Source organism: Pongo pygmaeus, chromosome 21 (genome assembly GCF_028885625.2).
Source record: "Pongo pygmaeus isolate AG05252 chromosome 21, NHGRI_mPonPyg2-v2.0_pri, whole genome shotgun sequence".
Lineage (NCBI taxonomy): Eukaryota > Metazoa > Chordata > Mammalia > Primates > Hominidae > Pongo > Pongo pygmaeus.
In genome coordinates, this window is record NC_072394.2 from 66,127,602 (window position 1) to 66,154,117 (window position 26,516).

The following is a 26,516-nucleotide window of genomic DNA, read 5'->3' on the forward strand; positions in this document are numbered from 1 at the left end:
TCACCCTACAGGGCGCTCGTCACCTGGCCAGCCAGGTGGGATGTCGACATCGCCACGGAGCCCCCCAGCTGAGGGCCTCAGCGAGCGCAGGGGCAGGAGGGCTTGTCCAGAGGCCAGAGATGGGCAGAGGAAGATTTGGGCAGGGAGTGGGGGCAGGGAGACAGACAAGCAGACAGAGGGCCAGGCCAACAACAGGAGGTACCCAAGTGGACACATGGTGACCGGCGATCCTGCCCGGGCAAGCTGATGGGCCGCAGGTGCCCCAGCGGCAGGCCCAGGCCCCAGCATCTTTCTGGGTGGCTGCAGGCCTCAGAGGGGAGGGAGAGCTTGGCACCCCCAGAGAGAGCCCAGGGACCACAGCGGCCCCATAGCGGTCCCTCCTCTGGCCAGAGCCCTAGGACCCAGCTGCCCCTGCTCCTCACCCACTGTGGCCCCCAGCCCCACTGTTCCACAACACCCCAGCTTGTTCATGCCCTGAGGAGAGGGACCATCCGTCCCCACACCCGGTCCACAGCACCGCACTCGACTCGGCCCCAGCATCGGCCAGAAGTCCCCGGCCCTCAGACCGGCCGCCCAGAGACAGTGGGAGTGAGGAGGCCACACACTGTCCAGGTTGAATCACTGTGTTTTACTGAGTGCACAGGTCCACCTGGCGTCCGAACTCGTCCCCGTGGCAGCAGGGATCCCCAGAACCTTCCACGGCCATCCTGGCCGCAGGACCCCACACCTGAAGTCCCCCGCAAACCCACACCGGCGCATTCTTGCGGCTCTGGCATCAACCTGTCTGTGTGAGTAAGTTAATATCTCAGCTAATCTGTTAGAAAACTAGAGTTCATTCCCTGGGTGTCTATCCCTAGAAAACGGACGGTGCACAAAGTTGAGATTGAAGTGTGCGGGGTAACACATCCACCAAAAAAAAGGCCTGGTCACTACGGCACAAAGACACATACAAAATGGTCAGAAGTGTACGTCGGTACTGAAGGCATTATGAAATATTCTTTGGAGCATGAACAGAAGTGCAGACAGCCAGAGGCAACGGCGCAAATGGGGAAGCTGCGGCCACCGTCATGGCCAGAGGATGGCAGACTGCAATGGCGTGGGGCGCGGGCGTGGCTGGCACACGTGGGCCATGTGGATCCCAGGCAGAGGGATGGCGTCCAGTGGGACCGCCAGCTCTGGGCGCCTCAGTGCGAGACCCCTCCGTGAGATCCCTCCTGCCCTGCGCGTGTCTCTGGAGACCATCCCTTGGGCCCCTCGCCCGCCTCACCTGGAGGCAGGGTCCAGGGCGTCCATACCTGGCAGAGGCGGGGGCATGGGGTGACCTCAGGGAGTTCCTGTCCACATGCATTAAGGCAACGACTTTGTAAAACCCAGGCAGAGTTGGCGTGTGGCGTATGGCGATGTGCAGGTACCCGCCTGGCAGCCCCGGGGACCGGCCCCTCCTTGCTGGTGCCTGGCTGAGAGTCAGACGCTGAGGACCTCTCAGGACGGGGCCACTGGCCAGAGACAGTCTCCTCGGCCAGCCAGGGGCACCACGGCAAGTGTCCAAGCCCAGAGCACACTCAACTCCACCCCACAAATGCCTTTTAAAACTTTGAAGAGGCCCCTCCATCCCAAATGGTCCCCTCCCGTCTCTCCTCCTCCACCGTTTCCCACAACCTCCCCCTGCAAGGTCACCTCCTCCCAGGGTCAGTCTTCAACCCCCACCCTTACAAGACAGCAAAGTTCAGCAAACTGGAACCCCCATTCACTCATGCTCCCGGGGTCATGGAAAGCTCCTGGGTGTGCAGCTTCTCTAGGTCTCCTGGAGGGACAGGAACCTGGGTATTCCCTCGACCCCGGAGTCCACCATCCCACATCCTTCAGGAAGCCGCCCTGGCTGTCTCTCCAGCTCCTTAGCGCTTTGCTGGGGCCAAGGTGGAGCCTGCCCGCTGGGTGGGAACACAGGATGGCTGGCCCAGCACAGCACACAGGCTCCCCAGGTGGCCATTCCGTCCTGCAGCCCCTAACAGCCCTGACCGGGCCTCTTCACCCCACCCTCCTGCCCTGGACATACATACATGTGGCCTGGGAGTTTTGCATGGGTGTGGGGGTTGGGGGAGGCACCGGACAGGGTCAGAGGACACTGGGGGCACCCATGCACTGAGCACCCACCCCTCAGAGCTTAGCCCCCTGCTGGGCACCCTCCACGGCAGATCCAAGCCTCGTGAGCCATCCCTCTCACACCACGTCTGCCGGGCACCCTCCACGGCAGGTCCAAGCCCTGTGAACCGTCCCTCTCACACCACGTCTGCCGGGCACCCTCCACCAGGTCCAAGCCTCGTGAGCCGTCCCTCTTATACCACGTCTGCCAGGCACCCTCCACCAGGTCCGAGCCTCGTGAGCCGTTCCTCTCACACCACGTCTGCTGGGCACCCTCCACCAGGTCCAAGCCCTGTGAACCGTCCCTCTCATGCCACGTCTGCCGGGCACCCTCCACCAGGTCCGAGCCTCGTGAACCATCCCTCTTACACCACATCTGCTGGGCACCCTCCACCAGGTCCGAGCCTCGTGAGCCATCCCTCTCACACCACATCTGCCGGGCACCCTCCACCAGGTCCAAGCCCTGTGAACCGTCCCTCTTATACCACGTCTGCCGGGCACCCTCCACCAGGTCCAAGCCCTGTGAACCATCCCTCTTACACCACGTCTGCCGGGCACCCTCCACCAGGTCCAAGCCCGTGAACCGTCCCTCTCACGCCACGTCTGCCGGGCACCCTCCACCAGGTCCAAGCCCTGTGAACCGTCCCTCTTATACCACGTCTGCCGGGCACCCTCCACCAGGTCCAAGCCCTGTGAACCGTCCCTCTTATACCACGTCTGCCGGGCACCCTCCACCAGGTCCAAGCCTCATAAGCCGTTCCTCTCACACCACGTCTGCTGGGCACCCTCCACCAGGTCCAAGCCTCGTGAACCGTCCCTCTTACACCACATCTGCCGGGCACCCTCCACCAGGTCCAAGCCCGTGAACCGTCCCTCTCACGCCACGTCTGCCGGGCACCCTCCACCAGGTCCAAGCCCGTGAACGGTCCCTCTCACGCCACGTCTGCCGGGCACCCTCCACCAGGTCCAAGCCCGTGAACCGTCCCTCTCACGCCACGTCTGCCGGGCACCCTCCACCAGGTCCAAGCCTCGTGAACCGTCCCTCTTATACCACGTCTGCTGGGCACCCTCCACCAGGTCCGAGCCTCATGAGCCATCCCTCTCACGCCACGTCTGCCAGGCACCCTCCACCAGGTCCAAGCCTCGTGAACCGTCCCTCTTATACCACATCTGCTGGGCACCCTCCACCAGGTCCAAGCCTCGTGAACCGTCCCTCTCACACCACGTCTGCTGGGCACCCTCCACCAGGTCCAAGCCTCGTGAACCGTCTCTCTTATACCACGTCTGCTGGGCACCCTCCACCAGGTCCAAGCCTTGTGAACCGTCCCTCTCACACCACGTCTGCCAGGCACCCTCCACGGCAGGTCCAAGCCTTGTGAGCCGTCCCTCTCACGTCTGCTTTGAGGGTTTGTGTCAATGGGGCTGTGCAGTGTCAACCTGTGATCTTGCCAATACCCCAGCCTCTGCTCTGTACGGCATTCATAGCTCAGGGCGGCAGGGACAAGGGCGTTTCCGCAAAGCTCTCACAGCTCCTTCGGCTCCTCGGCTTCTGGGAAGTGACTAGAAATAGCTCAGAGCCCAGCTCTTTCTAGAGAGAAGGGGGTGTCCTTTATGGGGGTCCCTGACTGTGGGGGACCGAGCCCAGCTGGAGTCCTCCTCCCCTTCTCTCTGGCAGTAGGTCTCTCCAGCAGCAGGGTCTGGAATCTAGAAACACTGAGACCTCCAGCCCCGAAGGGGGCAAACATTAAACTACACGCCCTGGCTGTGCCTCTCCTCTGGGCGGGACTTGGGGTGATCAGACCCACAGCTCAAAGGGTTCCCCCTGGAGAAGCCTTCACAGTGCCTGGGGTGATTTCAGCCTCCAAGTGGGGGCTTGAGATGAGGTCCCCCAAAAGGTAGGAGCATCGCTGAGAGGCAGCGTGTCCTCCAGTGGTGGGTGTCGGGCACCTGCCCTGCTCAGACGGCTGTGTGCGGGAGGCATGGGAGGGGCCCTCCCCCAGCGTGTGCCAGCCGTGGTGGCAGCTGGAAGACTCACGGACTGCGATTTTATGCAGAGGGATAAGGAGAAGCTGGGCCCGGAAACCACAACAGGCAGCAGCACCTGCCTGGGCTGGGGCCTGGGATTCGAGGCTGAGCCACCCATCCCAGGAGGGCCCAGCACCTCCAGGGCAGACCAAACACAGGACCCATCCGGACACCCATACGGACGCCGGGGCACCTTGGCATCTGGCAGAGCCCCTCCTCTGGATGGCTGCCAGGCTGTGGGGGGGAAGGGCAGCACGAGACCCTGATTGGGCTCTGCCTGGCGCTCTGCCACTGCGGACCAGGAGCCCGGACAGTCAGATACCCCACCACGGGGCTTGACATTCCAGCATCACCACGACCCCCAAAGCCACAATTACTCCTTGTAGCCCCTCCCCAGGCAGCTTAAACCCAGCAGGGTCAAAGAGAAAGACCAGAGACAGAAGGGCTCCAAGGCTGGAAGCGCAAGGAATGTGCACGCACACACGCACGTGTGTGTGCATGTGTGCAGTGTGGTCTGTGCACTTGTGTGTGCACGTGGACTGTGCGTGGTCTGTGCACTTGTGTGTGCTGTGTAGTCTGTGCACTTGTGTGCATGTGCTGTGTGTGGCCTATGCACTTTGTGTGTGCATGTGTTAGTGCTTTGTGTGGTCTGTGCACTTGTGTATGTGTATACTGTGTGAGCTATACATGTGTGTGCACATGTGTGATCTGTGCATGTGCGTGTAAGCATGCATGTGTATACCTGTATGCAGGCATGTGTATGCACGTATGTGTACTGTGCATGTGTGTCAGTGCATGTGTGTGCTATCTCATCTGTGCACGTGTGTGCATGTGTGCAAGCGTGTATGTGTATGCCTGTATGCGGGCACGTATGTGAGCACGTGTGTGTGCCAGTGGGCATGTAGGGATGTGCACTCTAACAAACATTGTGGGAGCTCTTTGCCATGAGGCAGCACTGGTCCTTGGCCACGCTCATTCACGCAGACACCCGAGGCAGCACCGCACCACCTCCAGCCTCCTTCTGCTGCACTTCTCTGAGGTGGGGCAGTAGGTGGCTGCACTGCTCAGGCTGGAGTCTGGGGGGGCCCAAGACAGATCTTCTACCCCTTTGTCTCCCAAAACGGGGCCCCCCAACCATCCCAGGACGTGCACCTTCCCTCTTCCCAGGGGCCAGAGACTTCCCAGGGGCCAGAGACTTCCCAGGGGACACACCACACGTTCCTTGCTGGACATGAGTCTGGCTTCAGTCCCTCCTGCTGGGCGGCCAGCTTCTGGGAGGGAAGGGATTGGCCTATCTTCCTCATCCTGCAGAGCCCCAACCTGTGCCCAGGTGCTCATGCCTCAGAGGCCCCACGGGAGGAAAGAGCAGGTGGGGCCACACCTGGTGGGGGGAGGAAAGAGCAGGTGGGGCCACACCTGGGGGGAGGAGGAAAGAGCAGGCGGGGCCACACCTGGGGGGAGGAAAGAGCAGCCGGGGCCCTGGCAGGGGGAGGAAAGAGCAGGCGGGGCCCTGGCAGGGGGAGGAAAGAGCAGGCGGGGCCCTGGCGGCGGGAGGAAAGAGCAGGCGGGGCCACACCTGGGGGGAGGAAAGAGCAGGCGGGGCTACTCATGGGGGGAGGAAAGGGCAGGTGGGGCCACACCTGGTGGGGGACACACAGCACAGCCTCCCTCCACTGCCAGGTCTCCCTTCTCCAGGGTCCTGGAGTCCAGGTAGCTGAGATGGAACTGGGGACACAGGGAGCGGTGGCCGGGGCTGGTGCTGCATTGGGTGGGACGCACTCATACCCCTGCCTGTGGGCCCCACTATGGATTCCCTGTCCCATGAAGGGAAGGAGAAGGGACATGGACCCCGGGCTCGAGCCAGCCCAAGGGAGACAGCAAGGGCACCGCCATGAAACGCTGCCCCCAAAACACGCAGCCGCGCCCACACCAGAAGGGATGCTTCACGCCACCGCAGGGCCCGAGGCCACACACGCTGCCTTTGGGAACAGAGCAGACAGGCAGTGGGAGCCTGGACAGTGGCTTCTGAGGCCTCCCAGTTGGCACCTTTTTGGGACAGGCTCCGGCACAGGGAGGGGTGAGGAGACAGCCCAGCGGAGGCACCTCAATGGCGACAGGGCCTGGGAGTGCCCTGGCTGGGCTGGAGGTAAGCAAAGAGAGCAGGGTAGCAGCTCCCCACAACGGACGCCAGACATGGCTCCCCAAACACCCTGAGCGCCAGGACCCCCACCAGCCAGGGGCGTACGACCCTCAAATGCTGCTTTCAAAGTCCTCTCCCTCAGGAAGGGTTCCCCTGCTGGCCTCAGGGCCTCAGTACCTCCTGGCCAAGCCAAGTGCACTGAAAACGCAGGTGGAGAAGAAACGGGCCCAGGACTCCCCTGCACTTGCTCTGCAGGAGTATTTGCGCCCATTACCCCAGCCCTGCTCACTCCCGGGGAGGCCACTCTCCAGGGAGTCCAGGCCCGCCTGCGACGCCGTCACGCCAAATGCCAGATGCTCCCGGGCTCTGGTGCTTAAGTCTGGAGCTAGGGACTCGCTCCCCCATCAGAGCCGCCTGCCCCAAGGGCCACGGTGCCATGCCCACAACAGGACGGGCGTGGGACGGTGCACCCCTGAGGCCCGAGACCCCAAGAGGCCCAGCTAAGGAATCGGTCAGTGGAGAAGGGGCCATCAGCTCCAGGGGGCAGGAGAGCCAGGGAGGGCGCTCAGCTGGGCTGAGGTGGGAGTGGTTTCCTCCGGAAAGGCGGGGAGGGCGGCCCTGTGCTGACGGTGGAGGCTATCCTGGTCCGCTGCATCGTGGCCCAGCCCTGCCCCGGGTCTGTCGGGGCATTGGTGGGACACAGGCGAGGTGAGGCCCTGGCTAAGAACTGTGAGGCCTGCTCACCGGGCGGGTCTCGCGGTGCCGGCACCCGGCCAGGGCAGTCAGGAGAGAGGGGAGGACTTGGGATCCTGCCCCGCCCAGTCTCCGAGGCTGGGGTGCTGCTGGCTCTCAAGCACCCACGGAAAGGCCAGGGTGAGGCAGCTGGAGCCCCCAAGGACCCCCTTTTTGAAGACCCTTCGGAGCTGGCTCCCTGGCCCCACCGTGAGCCAGGCCCTCCCCCTAGAGGCCAAGACCAGAGGGCTGGACGTCCACTCTGGGCTCCAGTTTGGTTCCCAGGCCCCACCCACTCCTCAGCTGCAGGCGAAGGTCTCCACGTCGGGGCTGGCTCCCATGGAAAGAGCCCTCAGATCCCAGAAGGTACAGGGAGAAGACGCCGACCAATAGCTCTGTATTTGGGCGCCCCTGAGGTGGGGGACCGGAAAGCCCACCGGGCAGGTCAGGTGTGGGGGCAGAGGCAACGCGTAGTGGCCGGCTACACCCGCCTGTAGCTGCCCGGAAACCCCACCAGGCCCCAAGGCCGCAGGTCCTCACGGAACAGGCCCGCCCTTTGTGCAGGTCCTCACAGAACAGGCCTGCCCTTTGTGCTTCCCCTGGGCTCGGCTGAGACCACCCCCCGCCCGTTGCCACGCTGGCAACACCCCGTCATCACTCCCACCCCTCCTCACACCGAGCTGATGGCCGCCGCGGCCCTGAGCAGAGTGGACAGGGCGGCCTTGCTCCTGCACGCTGCTCCTGGAGCCACAGGGCCCTGCCCGGCCCTCCAGCCCCTGTTGGAAAATAACTTTTGTAAAAAGTCACTGCCGGGAGCCCCCATCCTTCAGCCCACATGGGCCCTTCCAGGACCCACCCTTCCCACCACACTCAGTTACTGTAAGAAAAGGGCCCCGGAGGGTTCCCGCCTCAAAATCTCAGAGGCATCGTGCTGGGGAGGGCCGCGGGCGGGTCCACTGGCCCAGCGCTGCCTCACTTCCTGGGCCCAGCCCAGCCCACGTCACCAAAGGGACCCTCGCCGGTGGCCGAGCGTGGCGGGGGCCCGCACGGGGTACAGAGGTCGGAGTCAGTGTCTGACTCTCCCTCCGCGATGTAGGGCCTGACTTTGGCACAAGGCGCCACGGCCGCGTAGCAGCTGTTGAGAGCATCCAGGTTCTCCTTGGACTGGGAGATGCTGAAGCCACTGAAGGAACGCTCCAGCTCCTCGTGGTCCACGGATGGGATGGAGATGGACGTGTCGCTGTCCCGCAGGGTCCCCTCGGGGGGCCTGCAGCCCAGGGTGTCCTCCTGCCTCAGGAACTCCATGCTGGCGCGGTTGCCCCCGCCGTAGGCAGACAGTGACCGCTCGTGGGCAGGCGGCGGCGGGATGCGCACCAGGGAGCCGTGGTCCCCCACGGGGGAGGTGCCGTGGCCCTGGCGCGGGTGGCTCTGTGGCTGCCAGGAGGTGGAGGGCGGACACTGGACAGGGGGCGCAGCCGGGGGCGCCGAGAAGTTCTTCTGGCCCGTGGAGCTGCTGGAGCGCACGATCTTGACAATGCAGCCGTGCCTGTCGACATGCTCCCGGCTGTCTTCCGGGCTGTGGTACGGCGGTGCTGGCTCCGGCTCTTTGGCCCCAAAGTAGGCCTCGGTCTCTGTTGGGGGGATGCCCATCCGCTGCATGTAGATATTCACCAGGAAGTCCAGCTTCTTCTCCATGGACAAGACCTGCAAAAGGGGCTGCTGGGCTGGGCTGCGAGGGCCCGTCCCAGGAGATGGGGGGACCCAGGCTGCTCCCAGGAAATGGGGTGACCCAGGCTGGTTCCAGGAAACAGGAGGGACCCAGGCTAGTCCCAGGAAACGGGGGACCCAGGCTAGTCTCAGGAAATGGGGGGACCCAAGATGGTCCTAGGAGATGGGGGGACTTGGACCACTCCCAGGAAGTCGGTCGACTTGGGCTGGTCCCAGGAGGTGGGGGGACCTGGGTTGCTCCCTGGAGAGGTGCAGGGAGGGGGGACCCCTCCTCCCTGGAAGCTGGAGGAGCAGGAAGAGGAGGCCCAGGAGCAGCTCCTCCTCCTTCCCAGACCCCGGGGGCTCAGCCTCCAGCTCCACGGTTGGGGCGTGTGTTCAGAGCCAGGCCTTCCTGCTGCCCACCGTGGAACCCCCTTCAGGGAAAGCCCCACAGGGCAGGACCTGGCGGTTCCTCACTCACTGCTCAGGCCCAGCTCTCAGAAGCAGACCCCAAAACAAGGGTCCTCTGCAGTGGTTTCTGAGAATGCACCCCCAGAAGAGAGTGGCTGGGGTGTCGGGCAAAGAGGACAGAGAGGAGGAAGGCCAGGCAGGTACAACTTCTGGCACGTTCCACAGGGAACCCCTGAGGGACCCGCCTCTCAGCAGCCCCCACCCAGGACTCCTGGGGACTTTGGCCCTTGGGTACTGTCAGGAGGGAAGGCACCCCAGGCCGGGGGTGGGGGGCTCACAGTGGGGTGTGAGGGGTCTGCACAGAGCAGCTCTCAGTGGTGACAGGGCCATGTACCCCCTAGACTTGCAGAGCCCTCCGTGGCACCCAGCCCCTGAAGCCCACACTGCCACAGGTCGACAGCAGGCACCACAGCCCTCCAGCCCCGCACCCCTCCCGTCCCACACACAGCCCTCCAGCCCTCCAGCCCTCCAGCCCCACACACAGCCCTCCAGCCCCACACACAGCCCTCCAGCCCCACACACAGCCCTCCAGCTCCACACACAGCCCTCCAGCCCTCCAGCCCCGCACCCTTCCCGCCCCACACACAGCCCTCCAGCCCCACACACAGCCCTCCAGCCCTCCAGCCCTCCAGCCCCGCACCCTTCCCGCCCCACACACAGCCCTCCAGCCCCGCACGCCTCCCGCCCAGCCTCTCACACCTGCTTCTCCACCTTCCCGAGCCGTCCCATCATGCTGGGGTCCTCAGGCAGCTCCGCCTCGGCCGGGCCCTTGGTGCGGTCCTTGTCCGTGATCGCTGGGCCTCGCCCCACGATCTGGTCCACTCTACCGGGAACAGAGACCCCAAAGCATGAGTTCGGGTGGGTGCAGCAGGGCCCCTGCCCTCTCCTCCTGGGCCAGGCCGCAGTGCCCCTGGGTCTAGGCTGCAGGCCCACCCCAGAGCCAACCAGGGGGCAGCGGGTGCCAGGACAGATGGACGAGGTGCGCCCGTTCTCAGCCCGTCTTCTGGCACCGCGAGGTCCTGCTCCTGCCCGCTCTGTCCCCGAGGGGCCTGGCACATTAGCGAGGAGTAAAGTAAGGAAGCTCCCACCAGGGCTGAGTCGCCCGGCTCCTCTCCGTGGGCTCCCGGCTCCACACCGCCCCCTCCAGCCAGCCCCACCTGCTCACCCTCTTCCCTGCCCAAGGCCTATTGGTCCCACAGCCCATGGAGGGTCTCCCACTGCAGGGCCTGGAGCCCACTCCAGAGGATGTCCCTCCCCCTACCTGTGCCCACCCCGGAGCTTTACTCCTACGTAATGTGCCACTGAAGCCATGGGCCCCACCGGCTCTGATGGGGACAGAGTTAAATGTCTGCGGCGGGGACAACAGAAGCAGAAAAGGCGTGAGAGCTGCGGCTCCATGCACCAGGACAAGGAGGGAGGGCACAGAGCAGCACAGGAACCAACGCACAAACCAGAGGAGGGGAGACAAAGCTGCAAGGGTCTGTGTGTGCACGTGTGTGTGCACTCAGATGTGCATGTGTGTGCCCTCATGTGCACTGCACAAGTTTGTGTGTGCACGCGTGTGCATGTGTTCATGTGTGCAAGAGTGTGCATGTTTGCATGTGTGCATGTGTGTGTGCAGGATGCAGAATTCAGCTGAGCTGATCTCCAATGAGGCCATAGGTCACTCATGACAATAAGAAAGGAGGGAGGCTCCTTTGCCCTCAGGGACGGGGGCTTCTGACCAGTCTGGTATCCACAGAGTCACGGCCGCTGCTGGGCTGGCAGGGGCCACCACGGTGGGTGTGCACTGAGGCCTGCAGCTACATGGGAACTCACTTGGAAACGAAGACACTGCAGTAAGTCTACAAAAGCCCAGCTGGACAAGGGCAGCTCGAGACGGGATGTGGCTGAGCAGGACCCACCCGGGAGAGGCCACAAGCTCCCGAATCTCCCCTGGACTGGGGCCTGGTACATGAAGAGTGCCCCACACCAGCCGACGGGGCCAAGCCCTCACTTCCTGCCACTGGGCTGCCCTACCTGCCTCTGATGGGGGGGAGGGACTTCCTGCCACTGGGCTGCCCTACCTGTCTCTGATGGCGGGGGAGGGACTTCCTGCCACTGGGCTGCCCTACCTGCCTCTGATGGGGGGGAGGGACTTCCTGCCACTGGGCTGCCCTACCTGCCTCTGATGGGGGGGAGGGACTTCCTGCCACTGGGCTGCCCTACCTGTCTCTGATGGCGGGGGAGGGACTTCCTGCCACTGGGCTGCCCTACCTGCCTCTGATGGGGGGGAGGGACTTCCTGCCACTGGGCTGCCCTACCTGCCTCTGATGGGGGGGAGGGACTTCCTGCCACTGGGCGACCCTACCTGTCTCTGATGGCGGGGGAGGGACTTCCTGCCACTGGGCTGCCCTACCTGCCTCTGATGGGGGGGGCTGCCCTACCTCCCTGTGATGGGAGGGGGGAGGGCGGGCCAGGGGTGTTTTCTTCTTTCTGTTGCGAGAAACAGAGGGGGTTTCAGGCTCGCGTCGGCCACAGTGCAGCTCCTCATGCTCTGCGGGGCTTCATGCTGGACTCATGCAATAGGGCCAGGAGGGCGGGAGGGGACGGCGGGAGGGGACCCTCTGGCTCCGAGCAGACACCAGTGGCGAGGGAGGAGATGGGAGTCCCTGGTGTTCGGGGCATCCACACAGTCCAGGCAGATGCTCAGCACCTTCGCCCCTGCCACATGACGGGCCGCCCGCCTGCTCAGTCCCAATAGGAGCCCTGGCCACGGGCTCAGCCTGGAGCTGCTGCTGGGGGCTCCTCCGAGGACCCTGTGCCCCTCCTGCCCTGGGCCCCTGGCTGGGGGAGACTTGATCCCTGAGTGCTCAGTGCCCTGTGAGGTGGGGCAAGCGCTCCAACTGGCCCCCTGGCCCCCTGTGTGAACCTTCCGAGCTCACAGCTATGGATGCCCAGCTGCTGTCCCCTGCGGCAAGGCACAGGAGGATGGAGGACCAGCCCCAGGGCACAGCACCCTTGGGCCTGGGGGGCACCACAGAGCAGGGAACCCGGCAAACTCTGTCCGGGGCTACCCTGGGTTGGGCAGTAACAGACACGGCCCTGCCTGCTCCCAGAAACTCCGTTCTCACGGGAGGAGCACGGGGCTGACATTTCCAGTGCACAGACCCTCGGCCTCACAGGCAGAAACCCCACCACAGAGGGAGGAGGGGTCAGACTCACCCCAGACGCTGTCCCCACCAGCTCAGGCCTGGGCTTCATTTGCCCAGACACTGGCATTGGCTGTGCCCAGAAACTGTCTGCCCTGAGCTGTCAGGGAAGGCCAGGGGTCTATGCTCAGCCTCCAGGCCTCCGCCCCAGGGGCTCTACCCTCCCTCAGCCAGTCAGACTTGCCAGAAGACAGAGAACCACCATCATCTGAATAGTCCCTGGGAGGCAGGAAGCCCTTGGAAAGTCTGAATTAATCCCTAAAGAATTGGCTTCTGCCAGCTCACGTGGAGCTGGGCCGCACCTCTGTTCTGCCCATCAGCCGGGGCTCTCACCAGCTCCCTTATCAAAAACACTAATTAGGACGCTGGCAGCTTGAAAGCCAGCACCAGAGCTGCTGGAGCGCACGCCTGTGCTGGGCACCTGGCAGGCCTCTTCTCACGCTTCTTCCCGGTGGCCTAAGGGATAGATGCTGTGACCGTCTGTATCTTCCATGAGAGGGAAGAGCCACAGAGATGCGGCTCCACCTGCTCGGAGCCACCCAGGGCCCAGGTCTAGGCCGTGCACGTGGCCAGGCCCACCCCCGCAGTGGGCAGGTGCTGAGGGGCAGGTCAGTGCCTGGGGAGGCTGGAGAGCCCTCGGCCAGGAGGGGCCTGTCCAGGGGGCAGGGGCAGGGCCAGAGGGACGTCCGTGCAGGTCTGATAGCATCTGATCCTGGAGGTGCTGCCCGGGGGCCTCCCAACCCCAGAGGGAAGTCTCACAGGGCGTCCACAGAGCCCCCGGCTTCCCCAGGGCACTTGTCGAGAGGAGCAGTGGGGCCCCCGGCAGTCCTGATACGGGCACAGCCTGCCTGGGGCCCTGGCGGAGGAAGGGCCTTCTCCCTCTTGTGGCTTTTTCAGGAACAGAGAAAACCCGAGTGTCCCCTCTGTCCCGGGGAAAGGGTGGTACAAGGTGCTGCCGTCATGTGGCCTGGAGCGAAGGGACCGGCCATTCCACAGACACGTCGGAGAGGCGCTGGCATCCTAACCTAGGTGAGTACTGGGGTGACTCTCTCGGAGGGGCCGTGGGTCCTTTGGTGGGGTACTTCTTGTGCCGGGGAGTTGAAGGGGGTGGGGGACCCACAATCATATCTATCCTGGCAGAGTAAACAAGAAAAGAGACACCAGCAAAATGCATCGTAAAGCTACAGGAAAGGAGGAACTGGCCAGGAACTGGCGGAAACGGAAGCAACAGTGAGGCTCCGTCGAAACAGGCGCTCTCCCACAGAGGGTGCGGATGCCGCCTCGCTGGACCTTGGATTTGCCAAGTCCTTCCCGTGTTTCAAGCAAAGCTTTTGACTCGGGAGTGGGCGGCGGGCGACCCCACTGCGGAGACCCGGGTGCCGCATCCCGGAGCATGGAGTGCAGGGGAGGTGCCCGCAGCGGGAGCCGGTACCAGACAGGCCACTGCAGGGCAACGGGAAACGCATTGTCAGGAGCCGGCCGAGGACTCCTGGGGTCCTTGGGTTGTTTGTTTTGTTTTGTTTGTTTTTCCAGAGAGAAAGGGAAGGAAAGGGAAAATTTAGGACAAGAGATCCTGGCGAACAAAAACAGCTGAAGTGAGAGAGATGTGGAGACAAAGCACAGAAGTCAAGACAGGAGGGTGTTCCGCACGCACACGCACACGCACACGCACACGCAGCCAGGGCTGGCCGCTGCTCCAGAGAAGACGCTGGGAAAGAGGCCTCGCAGCTGGAGCCCAGCAGGGTGAAGGGGATGGCTCAGCAGCCCCTGCACAGCAGGAGTGGGCTAAGGCCTGGAGGCGCCCCTTCCCTGGCCCCCTGAAGCAGGACTGGGCAGGAGCCCCAGGGTGGGGCTCTCAACTTCCTCAGATGAGAGCTTCACTCCCGCTGGAGGGCCCAGAGTTGGGCTGTGACCCTCGGGCTGTCCCTGACCATCCCAGCCTTCTCCCTGTAAGAGGGGCCCAGCCTCGCTTCCAGGGCTGGGAAACTGGTACAGCCTTGGTTGGGGGGCCTGGGAGAGGGAGGGGACCCTGATAGGCAGGAGCACGTCCCCTACTGCAGGAGAGACTCCCAACAGCCGTGTGTCCCCATTACAGGCAACATAAACACCCACTCATGTGTATATCCTTGTTTGTATGTGCCTAAGGCTGCACATGTGTGAGCACGTGTGTGGACTTAGGGGACACCTATGCCAAGGAGGGCAGGTAGAAGAAGAAAAGGTGCCAAGTAGCATAACAGATGCCTGGTGGGGCCCACGGGAACCCTGCAGCTTCATGTCTCAACAGAATTACTCCATCCCCAACATACATGCACACACATGCACACATGTGTACACACATGTATGCACCCCCCACACACGTGCATACATGGCAGAGCAGAACCACACGTGCATACAACCACACACATACACCTGTGCAGAAGCACACATGTGTGCATGCGTGACTTATACACACACACATGCACACGCACGTTTTCAGGGACCCACACACACGGGTGCACGCACTTGTCCACCGCAGTGTGGATGGGGGAGAGATGGGAGAGACAGCAGAGATATTAAAACAGACTTTGTGAAGACACAACAGAAGCTGACAGAGGCCGACGTGGGTGGGGAGGAGGCCCCGCCCGCATACCCCCTGCACTCCCACCGTGGGCCACAGCGGGCTTTGTCCCAGAAGCCCACCCCGTTCTCGTCCCCTGCTGGACAGGCAGGCGGGGCTCTTGCCTGGACTGCAGGCTCTTAATTCGGGACAGCATGTCCAGGTGGCCGGCTGAGTACTGCTCGATGACGTCCATCACATCGTAGGGCCGCAGGCTCTCCTTAAACTTCCGCTTGGACACCAGGAACCGCATGACACTGCAGGGGGGCGAGTGGGGCCGTGAGCCCTGGGCCAGAGACCCCCGGCCACATGCACCAGGACCTTCCTAGCACCTCTGAGACCGCAGCGCCTGGAGATGGCTGGACTTGCCCCTCTTGTCTGCCGCCCACCGGCTCCACACACAGAAGGGCCTGTACGTGGCCCTGCTATGCCCGGGACAGGTGGGGCTTACAGGCCTGGCCATGCCCCCTTGGACTCCATGCCACAGCAGGCACAAGGTGGCTGAGTTGCTTCCTAAGCCAGGTGGAGCTGGGCCTCAGGCCTCTTGCTGAACCGGCGTCCCACCCGAAACCCGCCCGAGTCCCAGAGGAGTGGACTCCAGGACATTCAGCCAGGTCCACCCGTGTCTTAGCCCTTTCTTTTCCCGGTAGACTCTGCCTCTGGGCAGCACTGTCCAGCACCATGAGCACCCGCAGCAGGCAGAACCACCGAGCGGGAGGCCCCTCCTCACTCCCCCAGGCTCCCGGCTGGGCAGGGGCCTCACCACACGGCTCTGATGCTGACTTTGAGGCCCGGGGTCAGGTCCTCGGTCACAAACTCGCAGGGGCAGCTCTTGTCATCCACAATGTCCTCTCCGGGGAGGCTTGCTTCTGGGGGAAAGGAGACAGGCTGTGAGGGGCCGAGGGGGCCGGGAGACCTATTCCCAGGGTCCTGCAGGGCACACCGGCTAGACAGAGCACCAGGGAGCCCCTCGAGGCTCCCTGTGGTGCCCCATGGGTGCACCTGCTTTTCTGGAAACCCACCAATCTGCATCCAGCTGCTCTCGAGTCAGGACCTTCCCCGGCAGGCTGTGGCCACAGGGAGTGGCCGATGTGGGGCGTCAAAGGACACCCCGGCCAATGGATGAACGGAACATGGCGCATCCACACACAGATGTTAACAGTGGAAGGTGCAGGCCTGACACCTGAGGCTCAGTGAAGGAAGCCAGACCCAACGGCCCCATGTGGGAGCCACAGACACTCACGGCCCGAGAGCAGCGGGTGCTGGGGCTGAGGCGGGGAATGGGGTGACTACTGATGGGGTCACGGTTTCTTTCTGTGGTGATGAGAATGTTCTGGAACTAGGCTGAGGTGGTGGCGACAACTCCACCGTGAGTGTGCTAAATGCCACTGAATTCCTACACTTTTAAATAGTTAATTTTAGGTTGCATGAGTCTCACCTCAATTTTAGAAAGGATGGGGGGGTTCCTACTCCAAGAGCAAGCAAAAGCAGCTGTGATGCCACAGGGTGGCCCCAGTAGCTCGGCCACCAGGTCCATCCCCGGAGAGGGTGGCGCTGTGGCCAGACCCACCTTCTGAGTTCTGCCGTGACGCAGCGCCCTTGATGCGGAAAGCCTGGCGTGCCCGGCTGCGGTCCCCGAAGCTCCAGCTCTTGGGCACCTTGCTGGGGCTGTCCTCGAGGCTCTGGTCGGCACTGGGTGACCGCCGCACAGTCTGGGCCTGCGGGGACCCCTTCCCCTTGGCAGCCACGCCTCGGGGGCTGGAGAAGACACGATCTTTCAAACTGACCTTCTGGCTGCTCCCACAGGAACCGACAGACAGACAGACAGAAAAACAGCGAGAGAAGTCACTCTGCAAAGAACACAGGCCGTGTCTGCTCATGGCCGACGCCGCCCATGCGCCACAGGGAGACACAGGTCTGAAGAACAGCCAGCCACACAGGTGGCTCAGAGCAGGTGCCATGGGGACCGAGCACCCGGCGGGAGGGAGGGAGGGAGGGAGGGGAGGCCACGGGGACTGAGCACCCGGCGGGAGGGAGGGAGGGGAGGCTGGGTGGGCGGCAAGCTCCCCCGGCTGGCTCAGGCGTGGCCAGAGCTTGGCCATGTGGGGGGAGTTGATGTCTGTGGACTCTTAAATCACTTTCCGCTACCATCACGAGGTGCCGGAGCCTTCCTCACACTGTCCTGCCAGCCCCTCACCCAGTGACACTCAGGGCAACGGGCATCCCAAACACCGGGGCTGCGGCTCTTCCTCCGGCACCTCTGTCTGCCCCGGCCCAGCCCATGGTTTCCCCTATGGCCTTTTCACACCCGTAACTGCTCCCAGGAAGCAGCCTCCCTCCTCCCCTCCCGCCGCCTGTCCCTCTCTTTCTGCCCCAGAGTTGAGGGGCCAGGGGACAACAAGGACATTGGGGGCGGAGTCTGCGGCGGACCCTCGTTCAGCCACACTCCGGCCTTTCCACCCATCCCCGGGGGCTGCCTGGTGGGATGGGCTTCAGGAGGGCTCAGGCCTCCCCTGTCGGGCTCCCCTCCCACCAGGTGCGTGTCAGAGAACTGCTCCTTCCAGCTTCTGGAAGGAAGGAACGGATAACGGGGCTCCTCCGCCAGCCGGGCCTCAAGCAACAAGCCTCACTATCCAAGTCCTGCCCCAGGGCAGGGGGAGGCAGCCTCTGAAGCCACAGCGCTGTGGCCCGGCCCCCTCGGCCTGCGAGCCGTGAAGCAGGATTTGCAGCTGTGTCTGGCTGGGTCTCCAGCTCCATATTCTCGGGGGGTCCTTGGGCCTGCCTTGCCCAAGTTTTTTGGCGACCGTGGAGACGGGTTTGCACCCAAGTTCTTCAACTCCAGCGTCCGCCGGGCAACAGTGAGGGGAGGGGAGGGTTCACTGCGGTTGGTGGTTGGGATGCGCCAGGCAGATGTGGCCTCCTGAGGTCTGGAAAGCATCAGAACCCCCTGGTTCCCTTGAGGACAGTGGGGCTCTCATGAACTGGGGACCCGCTCATGCCCAGCCATGCTTAGCAGCCGCAGAACTTCTCAGGGTGGTTCTGGGCAGGGCCCAGAGCACCGTTCCTGGGGCCTGAGACAAGCCTTTGGTGGGGGAGGCCCTGCAGATCCCTGACGCACTTCTGAGAGGAAGCCCAGTGCCTCACGGGCTGCCTGATCCCATGGCGGCTCCCCAGCCAACAGCGAGGGACTGAGGCCCCGGTCAGCAGCCACCATCAGCGCCCCCTCCGGACCCACAGCCAGAGAGACACGCCCACCAGACGGCACAGAGATAACCAGCCACAGACATGAGAGCCCATCGCGCCCGTCTGCCTAGCCTGGGCACGTGGATGGCTTGGCTGCCCCTCCCCACCCCATCCTCCGGGCAGCAGGTGACCACCCAGACCATCTGTGCCCATTCAGTCATCTTTGAGAGAAAGAAGCCCCTGGGTGTGGTGCCCGCTCGGGGAAGCAGAGACGGAGCGGCCGAGATCCCCCGAGTCCCGAGGCGTCGCATGCTTGGGGGTGTCAGGAGCCGATGGTACAGGCTCACTCAGGACTTCGGCCCTGAGTCCACAGCCCTGTACTGCCTGAGGCCAACACAGCGTGCCCACGGGGGCCAGGGGTGCTCAGGGTCCTGGTGCCGTGGGGGCCTCTGTCCCAACGGCCTCTGGTCCCCGTCCCAACAAAAGCCCAGGTGGTCAGGGAGAACCGGATAGGGGCCAGGGAGCACATGGGCACAGGCTCAGCGGGACTCTGGCTTCTGGAACGTTCTCTCTTTCTGCACTGCACGAGCCATTTCAGAGGCAAGAACAGGCCCCTCCTGGCCCCGCTCAGGCAGGTCTCGGGGCAAGTGGGAGTCACTGGAAGATTCAACTCCTCCTCTCTGCGTTTCCACCCCAGGCAGGTCCAGTCACCAGAGAGAGAAGCAGCCACCTCCTTTCTCATGGCAGCTGGCAAAGCACTGGGTGGAGGACAGAGCCAGTCAGCCCAACTGCAGCTTCGGGGCTGCCCTTGGCTGGTCTCTGGGCAGAGCCTGGTGCTGAGGGCTTGCAGTGGGAAAGGCACAGCTTGAGGAATGGGCATCAGATTCCCACCTGCGGCCCCGGAGAGGAACGGGTCAAACACCCAGGCGGCCACACAGACGTGCCGGCCAGGAAGGGTCAGGCCCCACAGTCCGCAGGGAGTTGCAGGAAGGGAGTGGTGTGGATTCCACAGGCTCCAGGAGAGAAGACCCAGCCCCGACGTCTGCTTCCCATTTTTCAGGGGGGATCCCCCACCGGCCACGACAAGGAGCCACAGCCCCGCCGGCAGCAGGCACGCCCTGCTGGATCCAATGCCCAGCACAGCCCCAGAGGCCGTCGGGACACAGCCCACGTGCACTGCCCCAGACAGAGCCGGCGGGAAGGAGCCTGCCCTGGCCTCGGCGTGGCCCTGCTGTCCCGGGTATCGGGCTCCACTCCCACCTCAGATCTTCGAGGGAGGCTCTGCCAGGGAGAGGAGGGTGGTGGGGCCTGGACATGTCCTTCCCTCCCCTGGACCTCCACCATGACCCAAACTCTGCACCCTCCAAGCACAGCTGGTGAGGCTCCGTGCTGCAGACACCCGACCCCGCCAGCCTGCCTCAGCGGCCAGGAGCACGCATGGTCTCGCAGGCCCTCCCTCGGCCACAAGCCAAGAACAAGCACACGCGAAAAGCTGCCGCCACCCGCCTGGGAGGAGCCCCCGGCCAGAGCTGCCCTCTGTGTGCAAGGGGCATCCGTGGCACCTATGCTTGGCGCTTACGGGGCCGGGGCAGGCTCAAGAAGCACCTGAGAGAGCGCCACCCCCACCCTGCCTGCCACCCTCCCTCCCAATGGTGAAATTCAGATGTGCGGTGCCTGCAGGAAACAGGAGGCTGAGGAGCATCCAGAGCCCTGCCCAGCTGGTGTCCGGACCAACGACGCCCAGGAAGCGTGAGGATGAAGGGGCCTCCCGTGGGGGCTGCTCGCAGCAGGACAGGGCCTGCCATGGGTTGTTCTCTGGCCTGGGCTCCCATCCCCACTTTCAAACCCCTCTGGAACCCAAGCAGCCTGACCTCAGCCCCTGCCCTGAGGGACCAGCCTGCGGCCAGAAGCACCCTGAACAGATGCTCTGACATGCAGGACAGCCTGCTAGCACCCCAGCAGGCCGTGCCCCGGGCAGCCCACACGGCCGTCTCCCTCTCTGGAGCTGCCAACAGTCTCCCCGCAAGCACCGACCCCCCCCCCACAAGCACACAAGCAGCAAAGTCACAGGGAGAGGGTGGCATGGAGTCGCGGGTCCCCCGTGGAGCAGGGTCCGGAGCATGCACGGATGCAGATAAGCAGCATGCAGCCCCACCAGCACTCCAAGGCCAGCACCGCCGGCGTCATGCACGCACCAAGGAGAGCCCCACGGGAGCACGACACAGCCGCCTCCACCTTGCTGGGCTGTGCTGGCCACGAGGGAGGGGCCCCCAGCGCAGGCCTGCACACACCCGACAGCAGACAGGGAACGCGGGGACAGGGGAGGTGCGGGTCACGGTGCAGGCCAGGAGCCCACAGTGCAAAGGGGGCGGCTCCTCCCCTGTCCTGTTTCCACCTGCCCTAACCCAGGCCTGTTGTTGGGAGAGGGAGCCGCGGGCCTCTGGCTTTCTGGGGCTTCTGATGCATCAGGACCCTGAGGAGCCCGGCACACACAGACGGAGCTGCCTCCCGCGGGCGAGGCAGCCAGGAAGGCTCAGTCATCCTCAGGCGCGCAGCAGAGGTGCTAGAGTGACAGCCCCAGGGGAAACGCTCCCTGAAGAGCAGTCGGGGACCTCAGGAGGCGCGGACGCCTTGCTGGGTTCAGAGCCCCTGGCTGGCCCCTCCAGCTGTGCGCAGGACATCGCCTGGCGTGGGGAGCAAGAAGAACCGCCTTCGCCCAGCTCCGCCCTGCACACAGCTGTCGGCTGGAATAGAGGGGGCTGAGCCCGCACCGCGAGGACGGTGGGTCAGAATTGGGGTTGGGGCGCCAGCCTCCCCCTGGCTCCTCCAGAACCTCTAGTAAGCAGGGAGGGGCAGAGGAGCCGTGCAGCAGCGGCCAGTCCGTGCGGCGTGTTCCGCGGTACCTAGAGCGTCCGGGGCAGCATCCACACAGGGGCCCTCTGCACGGGCTGCCTTTACTGGAAATGAGGAGAGCACAGTTAGTCCTGGGCGCCGGCAACAGCACACAGCCGGGAGCAGGGAAACTGAGGCACTGCAACCACCCAGGGTGTTGTGTGCAGTCCCCAGCGGCAGAGCTTGCGCCCAAGCAAGGCCAGCAAGGAAGGTGCACCATCGTCTCCACCGTCCGGAGAAGAAAACCCTTCCCTATTTCTGAAGGAAAAAAATCCCTGTTTTTTTTTTCCTCCAAAAATAACTTTTCCTTCCAAAGCCACAGTTTGGGTTCATGTCTTAAAAGATGTATTATTTTTTGCAGTATTCATGCCAACAAAACAATAATACATGTGGCCTCAGACACCACAGAAGCCCTGCTTGGGAAGGACGTGACCCCGGGAAAGGGCGTGGGTGTGAAGCATGCACATTTTAGAGAGGAAAATGTGCAGGTGTCCCGCTTTGCAAACCAATCAGCGACGTTTGGCCACGCCAGCCAGTCCCCCAGTTGGAGGTGGGTCTCGGTTTACCCAGGAGGTGTGGCTGCCACTGCAGGCGTGGCTATCTGGGGGTTCAAGAGCTCCCCTGAGGACAGTCATGTCGGGGCTCAGTGGATCCCCTCATTGTGAAGCCCTTCACGAGCGCAGCTCCCCGCCGGGGCGTTCCTTAGAAAAGGCTCAGAAAACGCGGAACATTTTCCCAAGAATCTCCCCAAAAACCCTGGTGATTTATCTCTGCATCACAATGTGCAAATGATTAAGCAAAAAATGAAACCAATCACCAAGAACTCAAGAACCCTTCCTTTTCCCCACCCCAGCCACCCCCACCCACTTTGCCACTGCTTCCTGAGACAGCACTTCTCAAACTCAGCGCCCCAGGAACCCCAGCGTGGCGACGGCATCCACTCAGAACACACAGGCTCTAGGAAGAAAGCACCCAGGCTCCCGTCTTCCTGCACACACGTGTGTTTAGACACCGACGTCCCTGCAGCACCCGCAGGTAGCTCTCCGCGCGGCGTCACAGACACGGCTAGCTCCAGTCATGGCAGCACTCAGCCGCCCGGGTAGGCTGAGGGCTCTGGACCCTTCCCCAAGCCCCACCGGCCTGCAAGACTCCAAGGGCGGGTGGCCAGCTTCCACCCCAGCCCCCATGCCGGTCCTGCTTTTTAGTACACAAGCGACTTTGGGGTCCCCAGGCACTAAGGGATGTAGCGCAAAGGCTGGACTCTGTTTGGTGGTTAACCACGAACGCGACGGCGGGACGGGGCAGGAGGGAGCCGGCTCCCTGCGCCTGGCCTGAGGTTCTGGCTGCTCACAGAGTCTCTCCCGCTGTGATCACCCCAGCCACGATGACACCCAAGCCTTCCTGGCAAGCAAAGACCTCAGACTCCCACCAGCACCACCAGGGTGCCCAGGCCCAAGCACAGAGCCCCTGCCTGGAGGGCCCCAGGAGACCTTCCCCACCCCAGGGAAGGAGCATGAAGGAGGCAGAGTCCCGCTTCCCCAAACCTCCCAAGGTCTCCTGTTTTGACCCCAGCATGATTGCCTTGACCAAGAGGCCCCTCCCGGGCTGGCCTTGCCGCCCGATTCTGCAATGGGATCGTCCTGTAGCCACAATGAAGCTCTGGCTGTCGCCACCAGGCACCTGAGACTCAAGAGTGAATCTCTAATCGTGCCCATTTTAATGCATGTTATTTTAACAGCCACACGTGGCTGGCAGCTCCTGTACGGGGCAACGTGGTCTGAGAGCCGGGGAGAGCTGGCAGGAAGGTGCTGCAGCCACAGCCCCCCAAGACCCACAAAGCTTTGTGGGGGACCTGTGCAGCTGCACCTCCCCCTGGGGTCCGCAGCTGGCACTGGGCTTCCTTCCTGCCCCATCAGCCACAGGGAGCTCCACACTGCGTGAGAAGGCCCCGTGACCCGAGGTCGGACAGGCAAGCAGGCCCACAGCGAGCTCGAGACCCACAGACACTGACCAAGACCCGACAGGACAGACATGCACCAAAAACACGCAGACACATGTGCTTGAGAAGAGGAGGAGGAGCCCACACAGGCACGGGGGAGCCCACACAGGCATGAGGGGGCAGCCGGTGTTGGGGGCTCCTCCAGGCACGGGGGCAGGAGGCAGTGAGATGGGGGGTGGGACAAGACAGCACAAGTCAGAGCCGCCGTGGCCACAGAGACCCCCCGGGACCCCCCTGGGGCAGCACAGCCCGAGCCCCACAGCCTGCCTGGCTCCCCACCCAGTCACAGAGATCCTCCGGGGCAGCACAGCCCCAGGCCCCCCAGCCTGCCTGGCTCCCCACCCGACTCCAACGTAGACACTTCCTCTGACTCCAGCACAGCCCCAGTGGTCCCTACAGGAACCAAGCCCCCGCCAGCCGGGTCGCTTGCCACCACGTGCCTGTGTTCTGAGCCAGGATGGGGGTGGGGGTCTCAGCAGTGAGTGAGGGTCCCTGTGTCCACACCATCCACCTACCAAGACCAGCTGACACCAGTAGGGTCCTGCCATGTGGGGTGCAGGCTCCACCTCCAAAGGGCAGGCAGAGGCACGGGTCCCACCAGACTCACAGAGCTCAGGTCAGGCAGCAGAAGGGTGCCAGGAGCCGAGCTCCCCATCAAGCTTCGCAGAGCAGGCCCCTCACCCAGCAGCCCAGGGACGTGGCAGGTAATGATTGCGGAACAACTTCCTAAGCACGACCCTACACTGGACAGGCTGCGGCTGCCTCAGGCCAGGGAACAGAGATGCCACCCCGTGACCTGCCAGGTGAGCACCCCAGGATGGGCAGGGAGGGTCTTCAAGGGCAGAGACTGCTCCTCACTCCCACCGCACCCCAGGCACCTTCCGGAAGCCCCAGACCCAGCAGCCCCACGTCCCTCACCACAGGCGTCCCAGGAGGAGGGCCGGGGCGGGTGGGCGCTCGCCCGTGGGGGAGGGAGTGGGAGGCACAGGCAAGGACCCCCCGGACACATGGGGAAGAGACAGGGGAGGGGTGGGGAGCCACAGAGCTTACCGGAGAGCCCGGAGGCTCCCGCGTGTCCTCACCTGGAGTTCGCCTTCAGGGCCAGCACCTCATCCCCAAAGAGAGGGCAGACGAGAGAGGGGCCCGAGAAGGGCAGTAACAGGGATTAAAGCACTTGGGGGCAGCGGGTGTCCAGATGGGTGGGGTGGAGGGCAGGAGGGAGAGAGAGAAAGAGAAAGGCTGAGACGAGAACGTGGAGCGGGCCGGGCTGGGGCAGCGAGCACGAGGGGCCGTGAGGCACGGGGCGGGTTCCGGCGTCGCTCCCAGCAAGGGCGTGGGGCCCTGCCACGCGGAAGCCATCGGGAAGCCTCGTGTCCACCTGGGACAGCACCGAGGTTCTGCCCAAATCACAGCCGAGGGTGCCCATTGTGGGGGGCACAGTGCTCATCCCCACAGCCACTCCCAGCCTCAGGGCCAGCGGCAGGGGCAGGGGAGGCAGTGGCAGCGCTGGGGGCTGGCACCAGCAGAGGCCATGCTGCCGACCCAACTCTTTCTGGGCCCTTGTCCGTTTCCTTAGCCTCTTTGAGAGGATGAATGAGCCCCTGGTGGTTTTCTTGGTTGGTTTGGGCCAGAAGCATTGCCCATCTTTCCAGCTCAAGGCACTGACCACGACTCCCCTTCTGTGGGATGTGGGATGGCTGGAAAAACGCGGCTCAGCCCCACTCCGTCTCCTCACACCCAAGCCCCCCAGTGTCTCGCCAGCTGTCACCCCGCAGTCCAGGAGGGGCAGCCAGGTGTCCATCTCGGACCCCAGGTCCAAGGGGCCAGATTTACTCTGCAACATGTGGATGGGGCACAGGGGGCCCAGAGAAGCCTGGCACCTCCGCAGGGTGATGCGTGGGGGGCTGGGGCTCAGCAGACATAGAATTAACTTGGGAAATGATTTTGATTTTCTCTGTCTCCATCCTTCACCCCAGCAGAGCCCTCACATGAGTCCTGTCTCCAATCTGCCTGACCCACAGAACCTCGGGGCCCGGGAGAGGGAACCAGGCTAAGCACCTGCACCCTTGGCCCACCTTGACCTTGGCAAACGGGGAGAGGAGGCCGGCCAGAATCTCCATCCAGGGGCGTGAGGCAGAGAGGATGTCCCACCCTCCCCGGAGGACGAGGGGCCCTGGTCCGTGCCACGTGCTCCAGACACTCTGGACCCAGAGCAGCGGGAAGGCCAGAGGCCCACTTGGAGCTTTCACCCCAGCCGGCCTCGACTCAGGCCAGCTGTGAGCTCGGGCTATGTGCCTGCAGCTGGAGGGAGTGCACTAACAGAGACCCCCTGCCTCCGAGACCCCTGGGGCCAGACTTGTGGGCGGGGTGGGGGATCCCCCACCCCCAAGAAGCCGCCCAGCTGCCCGGATCCACAGTGCTGCAAAGTAAAACCGAATCACTGGGGAGGGGGTGAGCAGGAAGAGTGATTTAAGGGCCCACATCACCGCCAGGCGGGGGTCTGGACACGCAGTCACACAGTCACACAGTCACACACGGAAGCACACACAAGGCCCTCACATCTCCATGACAGGTTGCGCACACGTGTGGCAGAGAGACCAGATGGCCGTGCACACGGCAGACACCAGGGTAGCAGCAGGGGGCACTGACCTTGGAGATGGCTCCGGCGGGGGATCCTTCCTTCAAACAGAAGCAACAGAGAGTTAGTGGCCGCCCACTCAGCACCCATGAGGGTCCCCCAACCAGTCCAGCCCCCCACAGTCCCACCACCCACCCCAGAGAGCCCACGGCCCCAGGAACGGGCACCCCAGGGCCCACGGAGGCAGCTCCGAGAGGGAAAAGGGACTCCACGGGGGGCCTCGGCTCTTCTGACCTGGGGGTCACTACCCCTCCACATTTATGGACACTCATTTTAACCAGAACCACACCAATATTAATAAAGTTCCAAAAAGGATGTGTTTGCGAAGAAAGCTCCGGAAGGGAGTTTAATTTACAATCAATTTTCAAGACAGACTGAGCTGCTCCGACTCTTTTTTCCATGCTTATCCTAATGGAATGATTCTCTTCCGCGTGACTTTCCAGGGGTGGCTCCATTGCGCCACAGTCAGTGAGCCCAGGGTTTGCACCGCTGACCAACTGTCCCGGCCTCGTCCTGCAGGCAAAGCTGTCTGGGCCTTCCGGCGTCTCATTTGGGGCTGTTTCTGCGGGTAAAGGCATTATGGATTGAGTGAGAGATTGGTGGATCGTGATTTGGCTCATCCATGGGGAGGCCCCTGCAATCTCATTCGAACACCTGGGCTGGTGCCCCGGCTGGTACGCCGTGTTACAAGCAGGCTCTTTGGTGCACTTCCAAATACTTCATGTGACAGGGACCGTGTTGCCGTGGAACATGGTCCACGCTCTCGGGGAGGGTCCCTCATCACCTCCTGCAGCTCCCAG

General features: G+C 63.5%; 1 protein-coding gene across 9 annotated transcripts in view; it reads right to left on the minus strand.

The window, feature by feature from the left end:
- Positions 1 to 613: 613 nt before the first annotated feature.
- Positions 614 to 26,516, minus strand: part of KCNQ2 (potassium voltage-gated channel subfamily Q member 2) — a 78,209-nt gene continuing 52,306 nt past the window's right edge. For 2 of the 9 annotated variants that reach the window (XM_054467439.2, XM_054467437.2), the window contains 8 exons: positions 25,728 to 25,757; positions 21,091 to 21,144; positions 16,575 to 16,798; positions 15,768 to 15,873; positions 15,130 to 15,261; positions 13,434 to 13,541; positions 9,917 to 10,040; positions 614 to 8,743 (listed from right to left, as the gene is read on the minus strand). In XM_054467439.2, the coding sequence (XP_054323414.1) occupies positions 8,012 to 8,743; positions 9,917 to 10,040; positions 13,434 to 13,541; positions 15,130 to 15,261; positions 15,768 to 15,873; positions 16,575 to 16,798; positions 21,091 to 21,144; positions 25,728 to 25,757 (1,510 nt within the window). In that variant the 3' untranslated portion in view covers positions 614 to 8,011. The remainder of the gene's footprint in view (positions 8,744 to 9,916; positions 10,041 to 13,433; positions 13,542 to 15,129; positions 15,262 to 15,767; positions 15,874 to 16,574; positions 16,799 to 21,090; positions 21,145 to 25,727; positions 25,758 to 26,516) is intronic. The other 7 variants (XM_054467447.2, XM_054467446.2, XM_054467438.2 and 4 more) reach the window with 6 other exon arrangements.